This window comes from Phyllopteryx taeniolatus, chromosome 10 (assembly GCF_024500385.1).
Source record: "Phyllopteryx taeniolatus isolate TA_2022b chromosome 10, UOR_Ptae_1.2, whole genome shotgun sequence".
In the NCBI taxonomy this organism is placed as follows: Eukaryota; Metazoa; Chordata; class Actinopteri; order Syngnathiformes; family Syngnathidae; genus Phyllopteryx; species Phyllopteryx taeniolatus.
The window spans coordinates 26,125,685-26,148,909 of record NC_084511.1 but is presented as its reverse complement, the minus strand read 5'-3'; the positions used below and the strand labels follow the sequence as shown (position 1 = coordinate 26,148,909).

At 41.0% G+C, this 23,225-nt stretch overlaps 1 protein-coding gene across 4 annotated transcripts in view; it reads right to left on the bottom strand.

Annotated features, from left to right (window-relative positions):
- fstl5 (follistatin-like 5) overlaps nt 1-23,225 on the bottom strand; it is a 102,392-nt gene that overhangs the window by 68,983 nt on the left and 10,184 nt on the right. For 3 of the 4 annotated variants that reach the window (XM_061786851.1, XM_061786853.1, XM_061786852.1), the window contains exons 2-4: nt 18,352-18,494; nt 10,415-10,562; nt 5,465-5,495 (exon numbers count right to left, since the gene is read on the bottom strand). In XM_061786851.1, coding sequence (XP_061642835.1) covers nt 5,465-5,495; nt 10,415-10,562; nt 18,352-18,398 — 226 coding nt within the window. In that variant the 5' untranslated portion in view covers nt 18,399-18,494. Of the gene's footprint in view, nt 1-5,464; nt 5,496-10,414; nt 10,563-18,067; nt 18,331-18,351; nt 18,495-23,225 lie in introns of those variants that run through there. The other variant, XM_061786855.1, reaches the window with a different exon arrangement.

Sequence of the window (23,225 nt, the reverse complement as noted above, 5' to 3'; positions counted from 1 at the left end):
CAAAAATTAAATATATGAATAATACAAAGCAACTGGACAACAAAATAAATGGTTATTTGAAAAACATACTTAAAAAATATTGGGGGGAAATGCAAATATATTCATAGACAAATATTAGACACAAATAGAAAATCCTACGACATTAAATAATTAAAAATATATATATATTTGACATTTGACAAAGGTATGAGAATATTAGACAAGAAAATACAAAAATACTAAAAAATACAGATGAAAAAAAGCTAAAATATTAAATAGAAAATGCAAAAATATGAGATATTACTAAGTAGTGGAAACAAATTAAAAACGAACATAAAATGCAGGGAAAATTGGAAAAAAATAAACAAGAATATTAGACAAGACAATATTAGATACAAAAAATACAATTCTATTTTTTTTAAAACACTACACAATTTCAAGCAAAGTACTCGAATCCAATGTTAGAAAATACATAAATATTACATCATTTAAAACAATATTGGGCAAAAATACAAAAATAGTCGACACTAAAACAAATACTACTAAAAACAATATCAGACAATGGCAAAAATACGAAACACAAAACAGTCGAAGAAAAAATAGGCATATTCAACAAAAAATACAACAAAAAAACACAAATAAAATACGAGCCAGGAAAATTGAAAAATACTACACATAAAATAGATGCTAAAAAAATGCTAAAATATTTCATAAAATTATAAGGGGATAAAATATGAGACAAAATGTAGAAAAAAACTAAATCAATACACTCAAAATACTAGGTGAGAACTAAAAACCATTTTAAAAAAATGCATGAAAAATTAAAAATAAATTAAAAATGTGTTGGGTTAGATGACTCAACCTCTGCCTACTGACGCTGTGCAAGCTTCCAAATGAAAGTGTTAAGGGAGGGAGGGAGGCTACCATATGAGAGGCGCACGAACGAACAAGTCGACTCGGCGAGCAAACAAGATGTCATCGGAGGATGTGTCACGGGAGGCCACGTTCAGACGCCATTAAGGCGGGTCTTTGAACATATTAGTCACATCGATTGGCTCCCGGGCCAAGATCACGGCGGCAAACGCTTCCCGATTCACCGAGTGCTATCTCCAATTACGCGGCGGCGGCTTTGTCACGCGTAATTGCGGTTTCGTTTTCATTTCAAAATTGCTACTTAAACTCAACGCGGCAACACAGAAGCTTTCGAGTGCGCCGCTGAAAAGGTGTTGATTACATCTTTCCAATTTCACTTTGACAGATGGATGTTGTCATATTAAAGCAGATGTATGATGGCATTTTTTTTTCAGAAATTACAGCAATGCCCATGTATTTCCCATGTTTCAGTCCAAATATGCAGATGGGGCTCTCTCAACAGCTCTGCTCAAATCAGACGGTTTTGAGCTGAAGTCTTTTCTTACACAGTATCACTTTGAAACAGTCATCAACGCCTTCATCAGATTTACGCTAGATTGCTGTATTGCACTTGACTTTGGAGTCAGCCCCTCTTAACTGGAACACAGCAGAGGGAGCGCATAGCTCCTATTCTAGTCTTGGGAGTTCATGTCATGTGCAGGTGTCTTCAATTTTATGTTCGTTTTTTTGGTATTGTGTACAATGCTTTGTTTTTATTGTTCTCAAAATCCAAATGAGTTGAGCTGAGTTAACTTTGTCACTTGGACATGATAGTGTTTCTGTGCCGTTTGGAAACGGTGACTCAGGTAGCTGCCAACACATGGACGGAGAGCTTTGCAGTGGGGGCGGGGTTATTTAAATCAGCAATACTATGACATCACAGCAGGCCAGTGTGGCTCGGTTGGTGTGACGGTGGACAGAGAGCCAGCCTTTGGGTGGTCTGCCAAGCGAAATATTGCCTGTAAACTAATGAGTCAGGCCTTCGTGACGAGCTCTCGGTGCGGGAACTCCCAATTAGCGAGCCTGCTGGCAAACGGCTGTCATTTGTTTCGGCTTTTGTGTGTCAGCCAAGCCTTTTTTGTCTTTGTGCACGACAAAAAAAGTAGAAGCATCTCATTTGTATTGCGCACAAACTGGCTGTATTACATAAAAGCACCAAGAGGTTGCACTTACAGTTGGAACCAGATATTAAAAAAACATACACTTTTTTTCCCCTCACTGTCTGGGATGAAAACAGACTAAACATTTCCTGTTTTAGGTCAATTAGGAGTTCTAAAATTCTTTGTATTTTCTATATGCCAGAATAATGAGTTTTTGTTTTTGCTTTTTTTTAACATACATTTCATTAGTATTTGGTAGCATTACCTTTAAACTGTATGACTTGGGTCAAACATTTTGTATATCCTTCCACAAGCTTCTCACAACAACAACAACACCATTTTGGCCGATTCCTCCTGACAGAACCGGTGCACCTGAACCAAGTTTGTAGGCCGCCTTGCTTGCACATGCCTTTTCAGGTCTGCCGATCAATTTTCACTGGGGTTTTGCGATGGCCACTCCAAAACATTGACTTTGTAATCTTGAGCCACTTCGTATGCAGTTTGGGAGTCTGCTTCTCCCAAGCTTTAACTTCCTGGCTGATGCCTTGAGATGTTGCTTCAGTATTTCCACATAATGTTGTTTCCCTCATGATGCTATCTATTTTGTGAAATGCACCAGTCCCTCCTGTAGAAAAGCAACCCCGCAACATGATGTTGCCACCCCCATATTTCACAGTTGGGATGATGTTGTCAGGCTTGCAAGCTTCCCTCTTTTTCCTCCAAACGTAATGGTGCTCATTGAGGCCAAAGAGTTCAATTTTAGTTTTGTCAGACCACAGGACATGTCTGTAAAAATGACGGTCTTTGTCCTTGTGTGCATTTATAAAGTGTAATCTAGCTTTTTTAGTTTTCTTTTGGAGTGACGGGTTCTTCCTGGCAGAGTAGCCTTTTAACCAATGTCAGTGCAGCACTTCTTTCCACTGTGGATAATGACACTCTTTTGTTTCCAGCTTTACAGATGCCACCTCCGTTATATTGTCACTTACAGAAGGGTGGAAATGCACCAGCATTTTTTAAATGATTTTCCTTTTTCTGCTTTACAGATGCCACCTTTGCTACATTGTGTCAATCACCAAAGGGTAGATGTTAAGCAGCATTTTATTAGATTTTTCTTTCTTTTTGTATATTCAGCTTTACAGATTTACAACTGCTGATAAAGCTATTTACAGTCACAGTCTGTTATTATTTGACTGAAGGGGGAAATAGTTGCATTTCTTTGAGTTGGGCATTTATCCATCCATACAAAGCCTTGGTTAGGATCTTTGCCCTTTGTTCAGATGTTTTTTGTTGTTGTTGTTGTCAGCGTGAATTCTATTGTCTGACTTTGCTGTGAAATCCTGCCTCAGAGGTGGACGCTTCGGGTAAAAAGAGAGACATTAAGGCTCAATTGACCTCGTGTAATCATCTGAAGGCGGCATGTGTGTGCGAGGTGATGCCTGAATTATTTATGACTTCCTCTTCCTCCTCCTCCTCCCTGTCCTCGTCAACGCCGGGGCTGCAAACTAGTTGCCAAAAACAGGCCAGAGTGAGACCTCTCCTCTGGGCACGTTATGCTAATGCAGCATCCAAAATTACCGCTGCGACCTTGGCGAGGTGACGTCCAGTCTGGAAGGAGATTCTTGCTCTTGTTTGAGGACATTTTCCCCAATTTTTTTTTTGTTGTCATTTTTTTAGACAGCCTGCTTGAGGAAGGGTTGTTTATTTTTCAAAGTGATCAATTGGCAATCGGCTAAAGAGAAAACTCCATCATGTGATCATCTGACCAAAGGGCTCGTCCTACATTAGCAAGTAATGAGGAGAGAAGACGACATAATTCAACTTAACTAATAAGTGTAAAAATGAGTCAATCACGACAGATTACGGCGGCACAGGCTTTGATACATGGCGTTCATCATTCACTCCACTCTTTTCTCACGATCATGTCACACACTTTCAACCAGCTACCGCGACACATACTCCGTTTATACCATAAACTTACATCCTGTACGCTGTTTGAATGTGAGGTGCCTAAACTTGTTCAACTTCCAACGTGTTGGCATTTCTCTCATTAATAACGGAAGTGACAAGCCGAGAATCACGCCGTAATTTGTATTTGACTCGAATAGCAGTGTAAATCTCGAATCCAAAGCCATGCAACGCCCCCCCCTCATCTACAGGGATCTGCTAGACATTACAGTGGTTTACAAACGTACTTGACGAATATATTCATCCGCGGCAGTGAAGGGTTCGAGTCCAGTAGGCAAATATAAACGTACAGTGAATGCAGTGAATGAGTTGACGTAAAGCAGGAAAACTCTTCGTTTTAAGTGTAAAAAGAAGCTAACACTGTTAATATGAACAAAACAGGAATTCTTAAGTGGAAAAATAAGACAACCACTTCTTGCTAATTCTGACCATTTTGCACCTGAGATGATAGAGATGTATGTAAAAAAAAAAATTCTTATTAATTCATCTTCCTTACCGCTTACCCTCACTAGGGTCACGGGCGTGCTAGAGCCTATCCCAGCTAACTTTGGGCGAAAGGCGCGGTACACCCTGAACTGGTCGACCAGCCAATCGCAGGGCAGACGTAAACAAACAGCCATTCGCGCACACATTCACACCTACAGGCAATTTAAAGTCTTCAATGAACCTACCCTGCATGTTTTTGGGATGTGGGAGGAAACCGGAGTGCCCGGAGAAAAGCCACGCAGGCACGGGGAGAACATGCAAACTCCACACAGGCGAGGCGGGGATTTGAATGCCAGTCCCCAGGCCTATGCGGCAGACGTGCTAACCAGTCGGCTACCATGTCGCCTATGTCAAATCATAAAAAAAAAATAATAATAAAAAAAACAATTTGAAGTTTTGACCAGCAATACCTATAAAGTAACACTAGGTGACAGTATTGCTTTGCCTGTCCGTTCTACCTTTACATGACTGTTGGATGTCTCCAAACCGGAGTAGTTTTACTTTATTTGACTTTTATTTGCTTGCATTGGCAGCTCTTCAAAGGGTGAGTAGTTTTACTGTATTTCATTTGTACTTAGTGCTCTTATACAGTCCTTAACTACTTAAAACATGCCTGTATATTTAATTAATAAAGGTTTTACGAGCTTTTGGATGAAAGAATTTATATGATTTCCTATGGGAGGCTTCACCGGCTAATTAAAGCGCCACATACATATTGCATATGTGCTTATATAATTTTCTGTTCATTAAAGAGAGCTTTGGCATCAGGACAGAGGACAGTGGACGCTTCTGCTAAATTGGATTCTTTAATTGGCTGCTACGCCAACATAAAGACGACTACTAGTGCGTCCAAGTTAGCTCGATAACCTGATTCCGTAGCGAGAGCACAGAGAGACCGGCAGTGGTGGGAAGTAATCAAAAAGTACAGTACTTTTTATTACGTCATGCCTACGAGCACCTTCACTTGTCATTTGTTGTTCAGGCTGGAAAATGAATGAGAGAATCACAAATTGGAAACTTACCCTTCATGTTTAAGCTCTCGGGGATTCCATCCTGCGGGATGAAGACAAATCGGAGTTAAAATAAACCATGCCAGGAGACATGCAGCAATTTTCTCGATTTATCGGAGTAAACAAGGTCCTGCTGCTATGCTACGCTACATACAGTAGACCTGGCCGGCTATCTGTACTGTTATAACAATATCATTAGGAAACTGAAGTCAAATTGCATTAGCAGGCTTGGTGACTCTAATTCTAAAGCAACAGGTGGCGCTATAAACGCCAAATCCTACAAAGACCATTTTTGATAATGAGATGCCTGGGCCGGACCGCAGATACCGAGAATTCGCAGATAATTGATGGCCATTATAATTGTTAGTATATAGTTATCGGGGTTAGTCCCCCACCCCTAAATCTATTTTAATTTAGTACATTTTAATGCATATATATGAACACAGTCTTGGACCTCCTCATGTATTTCCCCCGTCCCTTCAGCCGCCATTTTCCAGTGAAGTCAGGGAGTGAACGCCGGGGCGACGATCATCCAAACAACTCAACAGGATGCCATTTTTGCCACAGCGCATCTGATTATTCCCCACAAAGGGAAAAACAGACAAGTCACACGTCAGCAGAAAATAACTCGCAAAAAGAGGGAGTGGTGTATTTACTGCAGCTGGAAAAGTCAGGTTGCAACATCTCCACCAGTGTGATGGATGCATGAATGTGGAAGAAGCTGCCATAAATATTTGATTTCTGCAACACTTGTTCTTGTTCCTGCACAGAAAATTCTAGGCTGGCTAGCTGGGGAGGTGTTATGAAGAACAAGATGCATTATGCAACAGGTCAATAATCAACAGCCACAGCTGAATGCCTGCTGAAAATAGCAATGGAAAACACAAACGCACACGCTCAAACAAAACGATTCTCTTCAACTAGATACGATTCACTACAATTATTTGAAATGATTCACTCTGATGATAATGCGAGACCACTTTAATGCACAATGGAATTCACTCCAAATACAATATGACATGATTCCCTATGAGTCAGATACAATTCAGTTCAACTCCAATATAATACGATGTTTACTACAATGTTGGGAATTGTGAGTTGTTGCCGGTGGAAATTGCCCTGGTGGAGTGGAGACACTGATTGTTTGGAACGACCGTAAGAACTTGGAATATATCTGTACAGCTAAAAGACTCAACTCACGCTAAAATACCGATATCGCAAATTGTGTTCACCTTTAGTAACGATGATACATTTTGTTACCAATCCCACTTTTAAAACAAATTGAATAATAGTTGAACACTGTTTTTTACTGGCCTCTGATTTCAAAACTAGTTATCCATCAATTTGTTGTGTATATATGATAATATGAGGTGCACATTCATAACGGTCCTCTGGGTGAAAGCAAAACGTCAGACAATCAGTTTGACACCCCCGCATTAAACTGTTTATTATTTGAACCTTTCTGTTTCTGTGTTTGAGTCGTGTATTTGGGTTATCGACCAAGTTCGGTTGTGACAAAATTTCAAAAGGCAAAAATATACAGTATAGTAGCTGTAACAAAGGTTGATTTAATGGGAATTTTCCTGCAAAAGTAACTTTCCTAGACATATGGGCAAGCCTAAATTGTTAAAATGGGCACTTTTCATCCTAAGGTGTGGACAGAGCTTGGCAGAAAATATGCAAGTTCGCCACCTCGCTGTGGCTGAGCACAGCAGTGACCCCCTGTGGCCCTGCGCTATTCTTGCCTCCTCGCTCACAGTGTTGAGCAGCTGACATTTGGCAAAGCTCCACAGGTAGCGGCGATATTACATTTTTGCATATGACACACACATGCGCGCAATTGACTCTTCATTTGTTTAAACAGAGTGATTTGCCCTGGGACGAAATAGCTCGCCTCTCAGCTATGGGGGGCGCCGTCCAGCCAAAACCCCCGGACGACCGCCCACGTCCTCATGCGCTGTATCGCTTTGTAAAACCCACTCACTCCACCAACACATCCTCCGCAGAAGTCCAAGAGTCCTTCGGGTTCGTGCGAAGAGAATGCTTCGTTTATTCGACGTCGCGTACACGACATCAAATCCGGCGTCCATACAATTCCAAGCTAATAAGCACATGGGTTCAAAATGATGACCGCTAGATAGATGACAAGGACTAGTGCAGAATGTGGGGAATGTGGAAAACATGTAGTAAGTGGAATGGTTTGAATTGGGGAAGAAATGTGGAAGAAGGGAGAGTAGGTGGGTGGAAAATGTGGAATGTGGGTAACATGGGAATGTGGGGAATACGGGAATGTGTGTTGAAGAAGTTCTGAATGAGGTGAATGTTTTCAAAGTGAAAGAGAATGATGTGAAAGCATTTTGTTGAAAGTGTCATTGGGAATGTTTTGGGGTGTAAAAAGTGGAATTGTGGGTAATGTGAAAATGTTGCGGCTTAGATGAGTAGTAGCACGCGTTTATTTTCATCCCACGCATTATTATTATTCTATTTTTTAAGCCATCCCCCGTACAGGATCGTTGGAGGAGATAAAGATACAAGGTCTACAGACATTGAAGTCACCGGACGTTTTGACCAGGCCACACCGGCGCAGACGTCCCACTTCGAAATTCGCTGGGGGTACGGCAGTCCACGAAATGACCCCAACCGGGTCTAGTCCGCCACCTCGTAGAGTTACGCCGAGCGCAATGTTGGATTTGCGCTAGTCACGAAAATCGAGCCCTCAGTCTTGTTGTATGTTGCCTCGCGTGTCGGCCTAACCATCTTAATCATCCTCTTCTTCGCAGTCCTGAACACCCCCCCCCACACACACACACACCTCTTCCCCATCCCCTTTTAGCTCATGTTAATCTGGATTAGCCGTGTAGCCCAGCCAATGCGGCACGGCCGGCCCACCGGAGGGCTTTGCGTTAGCACGGCTGGCCTTTTGCCCCCATTTTGTTCATGTGTTGACATCACTGCATGATGTCGCAGAGAAAAGACGACAAAACCCGTTTGCTTGATAAACCCGTGTGGGGTTTTTTTTTGACGGAAACTGTTTGTAAAAGGGCAGGAATTGACTAGAACAACAATCTAAGATTCCTCCATTGCAGTCGCAGTGTGTTTTTCATCTTCTTGCAGAAAAAGTCCAATATTTAGCTTCAGATTTGTTTCTGAACTGAGAAAAGTACCGACACAGCCGCACAGTTTCCCATTTGATTGATGTGGCATCCAATGAGCGATGGCAGCGCTATTACGTGAGCTCAAAATAGATTTTTGTTGTTGTCCTTGTTGCTGCTAGCTTCTACAGCAAGCACGAGCTAGTTTACACTACATATTGTAAATTGGGATATTTTGATAGAAACTGTTTTTTTTGTGATTGCTTTTTATTCTCTAGCACAAAATGCCCAATATTTAGCTTCGGACTAAGAAAAGCAATGTTACAACATTGAGTCCCACCCCCCTTGATTGATGTAGTAGCTAGTGAGTGATGGGACTGCTGTTTAGCAGGATACAAACTTTTGCTTGGAAAATTGGTGGAAAAGGACAAAATCTCTCCCAAAAATCTTCCACCACAGATTAAATGTTTGTTTTTTTTCTTTGCTGCTTTTGATCTCGTCTAATATTTAGCTTCCGATTTGTGTTGGGCCCGAGAAGAGTTATGACAGCGGTACCGCAGTCTTGTCTGCGACACACTTTTTTCATTTGATTGATGCAGTAGCCAATGAGTGACAGCGCAGCTATTAAGTGAGATCAAAGCAGATTATTTTATTTTTTTTTGCGGATAAGCGGAAGAAAATCGATGGATGGACGCTGGTTTCTTTCTTCATAAAGAGCACGTCGGACAAATCCGCATGGATTTCTTTGGGGTGGAATCTGTTTGGAAAAGGGCAGAAATCCGTCATGTCTTGCACGGTTGGTTTGCGTTTTCTAGAATTTTAATGACAGCTGTGATCTATATATATATATATATATATATATATATATATTCTTTTGATCCCCTTGCAGAAAATGTTGAATATCTAGCTGCCGATTTATGTTTGTGCTGAGAAAAGTAATGACTGCAGTCCTGTCCAAACTGCACATTTATTCCGTTGATTGATTTGGTATACGATGAGAGACAGCACTTCTAATACGCGAGACAAAACAAGAACATTCTTTTTTTTGGTTCTTGTTTGTTAACGCGCAATCGCATCAGTTTGAACGCTTGCCTCAATTGCTGTCGCCGTGAATAAGAAACTGAGGAAGTTATAATTTGTTGAAAGCACAGACACGGATGAACGAATCTGATCTTCTATTGTTCTTTTCTGACTCATAAAGAGTAGGTTGGACAAATGCATGTGGGTTTTTCTTTTGGGGGGGGGGGGGGGGTTATGGAAATGAGCAGAAACTCTCAAAACAGCCTCTCTTTCTCATCTCCTTTGTAAGCATGCCGTCTTTTCTGGTATTTGAATGTCAATGCTGCTGCTTTTGAACCCCTTGCAGGAAATTTCCAATTTTGAGCATTTGATTTGTGTTTGTGCGCGGAGAAAAGTAGTGACACAGTGCCCCCCCCCCCGCCGCAAGTCAAATAGAACAAAATAAAAAATCTCAACTCAAGGGTAAATCTGCTTGATCTTAGCCTGACAACAAGATATTTCTTCTCACCTGGCTTTCTCACCTGGAAAAGCGTTTCACTTGCTTCAAGCATTTTTTCCCTTTTCTATTGAGAGTTCATTTCTGGTTATGAGTAAGTTCATCCTCAAATAAGAAATACCATAATTCTGCAGGTATAGATATGCTCTAGTTTTAAGACACCGGTCTTTGTTGTTGTTGTTTTTTCTTGTTTTTCGAAGCCCAGTTTTTGCAGACCAGTCCTGCCTGAGCTGCACATTTTTCCCTTTGAGTGATGCCACTGCTATTTAGAAATGGAAATTGATATAACTCATGGCTGAAAAGTCAGATATTCAGCCATTCGTAATGCTAAAAAAACGCTCGGCTAAACAATACCTTATGTCGGAATCTCAAGACGGGCCGATAAGGCTGCGACCCCGGCGATCCCTTGTCGTCGTCGGGCCTCCCGTCTGCGTGGAGAGCCCCCAACGCCGCCAGTAAAATGGCCGCTGACCAGCATCTGGCCGCCGCCATTGGTCTTGTCCTGTCGAGAACAACAAAAAAAGTAATTAGCCATCGCGCCTGTTTAAAGCGAGGTCTATCAATACTGTCCCGCAGATTAGATCTGCATTTGAATCAATTACAAGAAAATCGACGTGTCGCCAGGAGCTGGAGATTGGGGGGAGGACAACCAGACGAAGGATTAAGACAATTAAAGCGAGGCCTTTCCGATTTAATGAGGCCCAGATTCCACGGTCGCGAGCACACACGTTTATTCATACGAGCACTCAGAGAATTCACTTTCAACTTGTCCTCGGGTATCCGCTCTATTCGTCATCGCGCCGAGGAAATGTAATGTAGCAACAAGTGTGAAACATAAGCATGTGAATGGCGGGAAGCAAATGCCATGTTGGATTTCATGTCGGTGGCGAGTACTAATATTCTCCAGCCTGCAAATTTAGCTTATGATGAAAAGTCACATCTGTAACAATTTCGGGTCGTGCAAAGTGTTTCTCAGTATTTAACGCTTTGTATCGATGATTTATCCTAATGGAAAATTATATGGGGATCGTCATACTGTTGGCAAAATATTGCTAGTTATGACAAGTATCACGCCGACAAGTCAAACAAACACACATGGTTGCGATTTTAGCCAACTTTCTTCATCCTCTTTGCGAAGAATAACATCATTAAAATTTCCATAAGACATTTGAACATCTCATCTGGAGTTTGCAGATGAAAGCGACACAGACACACACACACACACACACACACACACACATACACTTTTCATTGGCATTTAGCAATGACTTTCTCCATCTGACGCTTAAAACAAACCAGATAGCATCTCCTCCCTCGCCCGTCCCCAGACGCCCGCCAACTGGGAAGAGGCATATTTGCCACGCGACCGCTAATTAGCACGGAATTAAGAAAAAGGACAAGCTTAAAAAAAAAAAAAAAAAAATGCAATTAAGAAACAACAACAAAATAAGGTAATAAATGATGCCAGCTAACTGTTGCAGGTTGGAGTGTTAAAGCCTTCGCAATAAAATTGTGTCTCTGAAGGGTTCCGCGTTCAAGGTGCTGTGATAATCCGCCACTAACTGGGAATTTCCGTTTCAAGTCCCACACGAGGAATTCTGAAATGTTTTCTTGCAGACAACTCATTACAAGAAAAAAAGAAAACAAATGTTTGCTTGAAGACGCAATCTGTGATTGACTGCTGGCATAGGCTCCAGCTCACCGGAACTGGAGAAGCTGTGTGGAAAATGGATGGATGCATAATTCGAACAATTAAAAATCAAAACAGCTAAACGTGTTGCTTAGGTTAGCATCACTTGTACCTGTATTGATTTGTAAATCTTTCGTCATTCATTTGTAATTGACTTTAAGTTAAAATATGTTTTCAATTTAACATTAATATTATATTTTTAACCCTGACATCTTTGCGGTGTGGCATTTGCAAATTAACTTATTTGCTGCTTTTTTTGTTGTTTGTTTGTTTGTTTTTTTTAAATCGCGGTAGCCGCAACTTACTGTATTTGTGTTTTTTTCTTTTTTTTTACCCAATCACCCCGCTTATTCACTTTTTTTTATCTGATCGCCCACTTATTCACATTTTTTGGTATTTTTATTTAAGGCAATTATCATGTCCATCAATATTAGCAGAATGTTTGTATTTGCGGTCATGCGGTCTCCTATCCCTTGTGAATAGCATGGGTTGACTCTATTTCTATTTATAATATATTTGTATTTTTAAATATTTTAAAAATTTTAAATAATCTGCCTACTTTTTCTTTATTTGTATCATAATTTACATTATTTTATTTACTTTAATTTATATTTAAAAAATATATTTCATACTATTGGGTTATGGAATCTTTTTTTAAAATGTGTATTTATTGTGTATTATATATTTTGAAACATACTTTTCATTGCCTTTACTTCAAATGTGTCACAACAGTATCACATTTTTAAAATATAATGATATATTATAAAATATAATGCGCACTATTGACTTTTGACAATTTTTTTTGGGGGGGGGGGGGGGAAATGCGCATTATACACGAGAAATTACGGTACATAAAATGTTGAAATGTGTATATATATATATATATATATATATATGTTTTAATGTACCTTGGGAGCATTTTGTATCTACTTGTGCAAAGTTCAACATTTTATGTATATTTTTTTTTATTATTTATTTTCCTCTTAAAAAAACGGCAGAACAATAACACAAAGTTTTCTGGGGATTGCTTGCAGCAAAATGCTGTGAAAGTTCTCTGCTCGCCTGACTGACTTGCACCTTTATCAATTCCCGGTTGCGTTCCCTCTCGCGGCGTTGCGGTGCATCCCTCCCCGTCGGGAGGGGCGCACGCAGCTGCTGCTTCGCCACCTCGCTGGAGCTGCAGTGGCGGAGATAAAAGCGAGCCGGATTACTTTCCCCCCCTCGGTCTCGTCTCCCGGCAGCGACCCAATCAATCTCTTTGTGTTAAATGACTTATTAATGAAGCCGCTCCTGGGCTGCGTACACGCACAAATACTCACGCACACAAATACCGTAGTTTCCTACAGTGGAACCTTTAAAGTTCTACAGCCGAAGGCTATATACAATTCGGAATTCAACTAAAATGTTCCATCCCTTTTCTGTAGCGCTTATCCTTGATAGGGTTGCTGGAGTACCCGCAGAAAACCCACACAGGCGCGGGGTGAACATGCAAACTCCACGCAGGAAGGCCAGAGCCCGCATTTGAACCTACCCATTTGAACCTCGACCACCGTTCCGCCCAAATTGTTGTTGATGTTCACAGGTTAGGACAAAAACTGAAATCCCCTTGCTATGTAGGGTTGTCCATCTGTCGAGTTAGTTCAATTTGGTAGCAATCAAACGAATAAACAAGGGGGAGTTTCTTTGAAAACCCCCTGAAAATGGTCAAAATGACCCTAAAATGGCTGCTTCAAATCAAAATTGCAGAGTTCCTGTATCTTTTCTTGAGCCTCATAATCGACAATGCTATTCAATGCCACGTTGCGCAGTGAAACTGGCTGCTGAGGCTGAATTCGGGAAAACTTCAGAGTGGTGCTACCCAGCCAATATTTCTTTGCACCAAGCTTGCTCGGGCTCAAATGAATCTTTTTCATATTTGAAGAGATTAACTCATAATGTCACCACAAGATTAATATGCAATAATATCCCATCCAACATGCTACAGTCTTTTTTAGTGCAACCTATTTTCCTCCGTCCTTCACGGAGACTCAACTCAGCTGCCTGCCAATTTTCTTCCTAATTAACACCCACAAAATGTTTCCTCATTTTATTAAAACTGCCATCTTATGTTTATTTTGGCTCATGGCCGAATCCTTGCATGTTTAAGTGGATGTCACAGAGACAACAGCGCCAGTGTTTGACATCTCAAAGTGCATGATTCTCAAAGTGTGGGTGTATGTGGAATCCTCGTTATCAGAATCCGAATCCGAATCCGAATCCTCCTTATTTGCCAAGTATGTCCAAAACACACAAGGAATTTGTCTCCGGTAGTTGGAGCCGCTCTAGTACAACAGACAGTCAATTTACAGAACACTTTGGAGACATAAAGACATTTGACAAAAAACAAAAAACAATTGTGCAAAAAGATGCAGAGTCCTCGAGCACTTAGAGCAGTTCGAATGACTAATATCACAATAGTCCGGTGCAATGACCATTGTTGTTGTAATGTTATGATAACAAATTCCTATTTTTTCCAATAATGCGTAATTGCCCAGCCGGCACCGTGGACGACTGGCTAGCACGACTGTTTTATCTATATTTGTTTTGTTCGAAACTTAAAGTAATCTAAAATCTCACATTGCAAAGCAAGTTTAAGCTAGATGTTATCCATGAAGCCTAAGGCAGTGCACCACAATACCGCAATATTTTTTATTTTTTTTTTATACAGCTACCGTATTGGATCTCATTAGAAAGCAAGAGTACCTCGTGTTTAGGCGGCTGTAGCTTCTGGATAACAGCAGGATTGCGAGGTCTGTTCTAAACCTCAGCCTGCATTCATTCATTCATTCATTCATCTTCCGTTCCGCTTATCCTCACGAGGGTGCTGGAGCCCATCCCAGCTAAATTCGGGCGGGAGGCGGGGTACACCCTGAACTGGTCGCTAGCCAATCGCAGGGCACATAGAAACAAACAACCATTCGCACTCACATTCGCACCTACGGGCAATTTAGAGTCTTCAATCAACCTTCCGTGCATGTTTTTGGGATGTGGGAGGAAACCGGAGTGCCCGGAGAAAATCCACGCAGGTACGGGGAGAACATGCAAACTTCACACAGGCGGAGCCGGGGATTGAACCCCGGTCCTCAGAACTGTGAGGCAGACGTGCTAACCAGTCGCCGCCTGCATCCATGTGTCAGATTTTTGTAGTGATCACCAAAACAAAAGATGTTGTTTACCGCCAGCTCACGGTTTCAAGCTGTTCGAGTGCTTTGTGAAAGATTTATTAGTCATGAGAGGAAATATGCTCCAACAGCAACATTCTCCGCAGAGCATTTTCCGCTTACTCTACCGTGAAATGAAAATCCTATGGATGCGCTGTAAAAAAAAAAAAATTTGGAAAAGAAAAAGTCAGGGATAAACAACAATACTCAATTGAAATAGCTTTTAGAGAGACAATTGGATTACTGCATAAAAAGTTGTGAGAATGTCAATGCTTAAAATGTGTAAGATGAGAATGCAGCGTGAAGGAGTTCTTGAAATTGCAAACAATTTTTGTTTCGGTCATTGCATGTGGGCGGGGCATGGCGGCAAAGCTTGATGGCTGGACATAAAACACAAAACTCGCAACAAATTCATATTTATTACTACATAAACACATAAAAGTACCAAAAATTGGTACCGAGTCCAGGGAGCTTGGACCCTATACCGTACTGGTTCAAATGTGAAAGGTACCCATCCCTAAAAACTCCTGTTAAAGATTTTGTCCAATTGCTAGCAAATTTGAACCATGTATATGAGACAGGGGTGACGCTAAATTGCAAAGATTCATACTTTTTGTTTGAACTTGCCATAAAAACACAAAACCCGAATCATTCAACTCGGCAAGCGCCGAAGCCAGACCAAAGATCCCGCTTGTCCAATGATTCACAGTCAGAGAAATGTAAATGTATCATTGCTCGCATCTTTAATTACACTTCCTCCACACATTTGCCGGTGCTTCCAGCCTTGGCGCACACACACACACACACACACACACACACGAGGGGGGAACGACGCACTCATTCCAGCTGAAACGAGTCCGGCGGTGCAACTTTGTGCTCTTTTTAATAGGCCTGCCGAGTTGTGTTTACACACTATTTGCCCCTTCAGACCTTTTACCTGGACACTTCGCATTCACCAGCAGAGCATCAAACACCTTTAACCGGATGATCAGCGTGTAAATATTGGATTCATAGGACGGGATCGCTCAAAAGCTGGGTTTTGGGGTTATCGTCAACGCCACCTTTTCCAGGAAGACAAGAAAGAGGTTGGAAAGTAGACCTTTATACGGGTTGCTTGGGGTATTTTGATGAAAAATGTCAGACGTGTTAGAAGACACCTGGGAACGTTGAAAAATTGTCCCCAAAAAAAAACAATTAAAAATGCACAATATGTCTCCTTTTGTGTTATACTGTATGCCTTCATACATTTGCTGCTGGAGGCAAAATGAAGCGGTGTTGCTCTTGAACATGTTTAACTTCACGTGCATCATAACAAGCGTTTCTCTCACGCTGTCATGTTTTGAGGTTGTATTTCCTCCTCGCTGTTTTTTGGAGGCTCAACCGTCGTCCGAGGCTTTTTGTCTTCAAGCGACTTTCTGAAGCGTGACCTTCCTTACTCCACGCCGAAATGGAGCCAAGGCCAAACAAAGCGCATTTTCCAAGTCGAGGACGGGTGAACTCCTGCTCCTTGTCAGGGCTCTTTTTGGGGCAGATGGAGGAGGGCCTAAATGATGAGGTCGGGGGTCATCAGGTGCTAGTTGCTGCTGGGATGGTATCAATCAAATCAAATTGCCTTTGATTAACCCCCAATATACATTTCAGATATTCTGGTAGGCTTTTCCTGACATATTTTAGCTTCCTAGCAGAAGCCTTAAGGTTTTGGTCTTGCACTGACTTGTATTTGGAACTGTTCATAATTCCCTTCACCTTGTCTAAGGCTAGCAGAAGACAAAACATCACCAAAGCATGATGCTTCACTGTCGGTAATGAGATCACTGTTATATTTGTGCCCAACATACCTTTTGGAACGATGGCCAAAAAGAACAGACTTGGTTTCATCGGACCATAATACATTTTCCCACCTGTTTGGGAGATTTTGCATTTCTACAGTATATAGGTCACCAGTAGATACTTAAGATTTGAGTGACCCGACTTACGACTTTTTCAAAATACGACGGAAGATTTGTTTTTATTTATTTTGGATTTTTTGCTTTCACTTATGAGCAATAAATAGTGAAAATCTTCAAAAAAGATTCTTCAAGCTGTTTAATTGCATCCATCCATCCATTCTCAAAACCAGTTCAAGTTTACTGTCAAACTAAACATCAAACTAACTGTATCCTCTTAGGTTAATGCGAACAAATGATGCAAAATGTCCTAGACGGGCTAACAAATAGCATCCATGTGGTGGTGCAACACATGTAGACAGGCATATTCTTTATCCTCTGGAACGCGTCGTCGTTTGTCTGATTGATTGTGTTATACTGCCTCCCAGTGGCCAAGTCGTACACACCAGAAGGAGCAGCAATGAATTCATCATGATGTATAAACCGTTTTTTATATTCTATTTAACAATGTTATTACTGTATCTTTTTTTATATAAAGTACCATGTAATAGAGTGCTATTTTCCTGACTAGAACACACACTACAAAAATGTTTGTAGGTTTTTTTTTTTCTTTTTTTTGGGGGGGGGGGGGGGGGGTGAGGCAGGAATGGATGAATGGCATTACCATTCATTTCAGGGGAAAGGTGATTTGTCACAGAACAAATTAAACTCTTATCTCAAGGCACCACTGAAATTCACAATGACAAGTGGAGGAAAGATGTCGGGTGTATGTTGTCGTCCGTGAGAAGTTAATCTGCTTTAAACGCCAAACACACACACAGACACACACGCACACAGACACTTCAACTACCATCTGCTGCAATGATTAAAACGCTCTCAAAATGTGGCACCGTGCGATATCATCAAAACAATCAAGTGACCCCGTAAACATTCACACTAACACACGGCAGACACCCCCTCCCCCCCCCCCCAAAAAAAAAAAATACAAGATAAAAACAAAAGTCTTAATTCCTGTGCGGCAAAACTGTGTCACTCAAGGATTATATAGCCCCCACCCACCCCCACAGCAAACAGACACACACATGCACAAAGTATTGGGATGATAAATGAAGGTTGAGGTTGCACATGTAGCACACACATCACATTATTTAGATTAAACAAAGATTAAAGATCACTTCTGAGCCTTTAGGACCGCAAACAAGTAAAAACAAAATAAAATGCATGTTTTTACCTGTGTGTGTGTCCACTCGTGGAGAATCCAGAAAAAGAAATAATCCACAACACGCAAAATAAAAGTAAAATTTAAAAAAAAAACACAAAAAAAAAGGAAGTGCAAGTAAGCGCTTCAAACAATCCACAAACGGTAATTCCCAATAACGGTGCAGTGTAACGGTGTTCCGTGCAAGGTGTTAGTGGATGGACAGCTCCTACCGAGAAGAAGCACGATTCTGCGATCTCACCTCGGCCGCGCGCCGCTCGCGTGTGCGCCAGAGAGGAGACAAACGCCGAGCTCACCTCCACTCGCGTGCACACCCCCTCCGGCGAGATTTGCGGCGCGTCATGCGGGAAGAGGGAGGGAGGCAGGGATGAGGGGAGCGAGGAGCCAATCAGAAGTAGGCGACAGAAGCCGATCAGGCAGCCTGTCCTTGAGCAGGATGCTGCCAGAGAGGGGAATAAAAGAGCTGGATTGTTGACCGAAAATAAGAGCCCCAAAAATGATTTGAAATAAACTCAACTGGAGCCACAATACAGACATAAAGTGTGCACAAAATACCACCCCAATTCCAATGGCGTTGGGACGTTGTGTTAAACAAATAAAAACAGAATACAATGATTTGCAAATCATGTCCAACCTATATTGAATACACTACAAAGACAAGATATTTAATGATCAAACTGATCAACTTGATTGTTTTAGCAAATAAGCATTAACTTGGAATTTTATGGCTGCAACACGTTCCAAAAAAGCTGCGACGGGTGGCAAAAAAGAGTGAGAAAGTTGAGGAAGGCTCATCAAACAGCTGTTTGGAACATCCCATAGGTGAACAGGCTCATTGGGAACAGGTGGGGGCCATGATGGTGTAGAAAAGGAGCCTCCCTGAATTGCTCAGTCATTCACAAGCAAAGATGGGGCGAGGTTCACCTCTTTGTGAACAAGTGCGTGAGAAAATAGTCGGACACTTTTAAGGACAATGTTCCTCGACGTACAATTGCAAGGAATTTAGGGATTTCGTCATCTACGGTCCATAATATCATCAAAAGGTTCAGAGAATCTGGAGAAATCACTGCATGTAAGCGGCAAGGCTGAAAACCAACATTGAATGCCCGTGACCTTCCATCCCTCAGGCGGCACTGCAAAAAAAAACGACATCAATGTGTAAAGGATATCACCACGTGGGCTCAGGAACACTTCAGAAAACCAATGTCAGCAAATACAGTTCGGCGCGACATCCGTAAGTGCAACTTGAAACTCTACTATGCAAAGCAAAAGCCATTTATCAACAACACCCAGAAACGCCGCCGGCTCCTCTGGGCCCGAGCTCATCTAAGATGGACTGATGCAAAGTGGAAAAGTGTTCTGTGGTCCTACGAGTCCACATTTCAAATTGTTTTTGCAAATTGTGGCCGTCGTGTCCGGCGGGCCAAAGAGGAAAAGAACCGTCCGGACTGTTATGGACGCAAAGTTCAAAAGCCAGCATCTGTGATGGTATGGGGCTGTGTTAGTGCCAATGGCATGGGTAACTTACACATCTGTGAAGGCACCATTAACGCTGAAAGGTACATATAGGTTTTAGAGAAACATATGCTGCCATCCAAGCAACGTCTTTTGCATGGACGCCCCTGTTTATTTCAGCAAGACAATGCCAAACCACATTCTGCACGTGTTACAACAGCGTGGCTTCGTAGTAAAAGAGTGCGGGTACTAGACTGGCCTGCCTCCAGTCCAGACCTGTCTCCCATTGAAAATGTGTGGCGCATTATGAAGCGTAAAATACGACAACGGAGACCCCGGACTGTTGAACGGCTGAAGCTGTACATCGAGCACTAATGGGAAAGAATTCCACCTACAAAGCTTCAACAATTAGTGTCCTCAGTTCCCAAATGTTTATTGAATGTTTATTGAGCCACTGAGAACAAGAGTGGGCTAACTCCACTTTAGTGCAGAAATCGAGAATTGAGCCATCTTTCAGATGAAAACTGGTCGAAACCTAGGATATGTTCCAATTTTGACATGTAAGGCGCAGTCATTATTGTACTCAGCACTTTTCCTGATTCATCAGTGCGACGATAATTTGCTAAATTTGATTTTACTCACAAATCAAGAATACAGCCGTATTATACAAGGACAAAGGTGTATTGTAATCGGCTTCATTCATTTTGTTCAACACTTACACTTATTTTCGAGATATTTTAGGAAACAAATTATGTTTTTGAGATAAAAAGTAGTCATATAATTCAGGGTGAAAAGTTGAACAATTTACGACAAAAGCATTTGAGAATGTTCATCAGATTCGTTGTACTCAGTGGTTATCAAAGTTTTAAATCACATCGCATTTGTGTATTTCAGGTGACCGTTTTTATGAAATCAAATAGGTTCTGTTTCAGATGTTAGGGAGACCCTGTATCATTTCAAGAATTTATTCATGTTTGATCTTTTAATGTCTTTTATCATTATTTTTGGGAATAATTCAACAAATTTCCCACTATGTAAAATTAAATTGTACATTTTCAAGAAAAACTAAATAAAGCCTTAAGAGCTTGTGAAAAATGAAAGAGGAACTTTAATAAGGGTTGTAGTTCCCCATATTAGGTCCTTTAAGTTGTATACCTTTCTTTTGAAAAGTTGAATATTTTCACTTAATTTTTTTTAATGTTTTAGATTCATAGTCAGCAGCTTATGAGAATAAAGTAAAAAAAAAAAAAAAAAAAAAAAAAGTCATAATTGTATGAGAATAAAGTTGTATATTTTGTGAATGAAATCATAATAGAAAAGGTATATTTTTAGATTAAAATTAAAAATCTTATGAGAATAAAGTCGAGGAAAAAGTCATAATAGGATGAAAATAAAGTTGTACAATTTTCTTCAGAACACATTTTTAAATCTTATGAGAATAAGGTTTTATTTACACTTGAGAAAATGTCATGTTTCTGAGAAAGAAATCACATTCAGTATTTTACCAGTCTTTTTTAAGTTGTCTACTTTCAATTGGAAAAAAAAAAGTTGTATATTTTCTAAAGAGATCAAAAGTAGTCATTCTATGAGAATAAAGTCCAAGCAACCACTTATTTGCCTAACCACTTCTCCTCACCCGCCGTACAAAACAAGCGACTGATTGTTTTCGTCTTTCCACCTGAACAGACGGCCTATCGTCGCAGTCGAATGCAAACCAATGCAATTGATGGAGGACAAACACGGGGGAGTGGGAGCTCCCTTGACATTCTCTGCACGTGTGGAGATGACGACGCGGTGGCATCTGGGCTTTTAAACCAGCGGCAAGTACATGTCGCACTCCGCAAATACATCGAGTGAAGCGTTAATGTGCCGCATGCTAATTGGAGGAGATGTTATGCAAAGTTGATGCTGTCATTTTGCGTGCGTGTGTTTAATTGATAGTGACGCAGGTAGAGATTTCTTGTCGAGCAGGCTTACATGTCACCTTTTATTATTTTCGTCCACAGTCGGGTTTCAAGGAGGTGGTTTCCAAAACAGGGTTCTGGTTTCGGATTCGGGCTTCGAAACAGGGTTAGGGATTTAACCCTGTGGTAGGGTTTCAAACAAGGGTTAGGGTTTGAAGACAGAATTAGGGTTCCAAATTGGGGTCTGAAGCCGAGTTTTGAATTTCAAATTTGGGTTTCAAGACAGGGTTAGCATTTCAAACTAGGGGTAGGGTTTCAAATTAGTATTTTAAAATGTGATTAGGGTTTACATTCAATGTTAGGGTTTCAAACATGGGGTTAGGGTTTCAAATGAGGGTTTGAAGCAAAGTTTAGAGTTTCAAGACAGTTATCAGATTAACGTCGTATTTTAGGTTATGGTTTCAAGCCAAGGTTAGGCTTTCAAATGAGTGTTTCACGCCAAGGTTGGGGTTTCAACTGCGGTCACACAAGACCTCTGCCTTTTGGTGCGTTTCTAAATATAATTTAGTACATTTGGTTTTCTCCACTCCAGTGACGTTCTCCAGTGCGGCTAAGTGTTTTGCACTCGGGAGCGTTTTTGTTTTTTTTCCTTCTTTCAGTCGACCAGCGAAAAGTTGTCGGTAATGGACTCTCTCACCAGGGCATCCATAATGCAGCAGCCATTTGACTGAAAGCCTTTGTCTACACCCTCGTATGAAGCACCCTACACTCACTCAAAAGTACGAAAAACGCCACACGGCTACAATGGCGCACACTGCTTTTTCAGTTTTCAAGTTCATTCCACAATTTACGGTTTCAAAATTAGGGTTAGGGTTTCAGGACAGGGCAAGGGTTTCAAAGTTCAGTTTTAAGACAGCGTTAAGGTTTCAGGTTAGGGTTTGAATGAAGAGTTAGTTTCAAGAGGATTTGGCTTCCAAATTAGGGTTTCAGGCCTGGGTTAGGGTTTCTACAAGGACTAGGGTTTTATTCATCCAGTTAGTTTTTCAAAGTAGCGTTTCAAGACAGGGTTAAGGTTTTAGATTGGGTTTTCAAACCAAGATTAGGGTTTTAGAGATGAGTTTCAAGCATGGGTTATGGTTTTAAACAGTGATTAGACTTTCAATCGTAAAAGGTTTCGGTTTCAAAGCATAGTTTCAATCCAGAGTCATAGTTTCAGGTTAGGGTTTCAATCCAGATTTAGGGTTTCCAAAATAGGGTTAGGGTTTGAAATTTGGGTTAGGTTGCAGTCATCCAGAGTTTGTGTTTCAAGTTAAGATTTTAAACCAGGGTTATGGTTTCATTAGGGTTATAATCCAGATTTAAGATTTCAAAGAAGAGTTTCAAAACAGGTTTAGGGTTTCAGTCATCCAGGGTGAGGGTTTAGGTTGATAGTTTAAAATTAGGGTTTCAAGACAGGGTTCAAACCTGTGTTAGCGTTTCAAATGGGATAGGTATTTCATTCATCCAGAATTAGGGTTTCAAAGTAGGAATTTAAGACAGGGTTATGGTTTCAGGGTTAATATATTCAAGACAAGATTAGGGTTTTAAGGCTGAGTTTCAAGACAGGGTTCAGGTTACAATATAAGGGTTTTAAAGATGGGTCTAATAGATGGGTTAGGGTTGTACACAATGATTAGGGTTAGAATTTCCATCATTCGAGGTTGGGTTTCCAGTTAAGGGTTTCAAATGAGGGTTTTAAGAGTTTGGATTTCAGTCTTCCAGAGTTAGGAGTTCAAAGTAAGATTTCAAGCCAGGTTTGGGTTTGAAGTTCA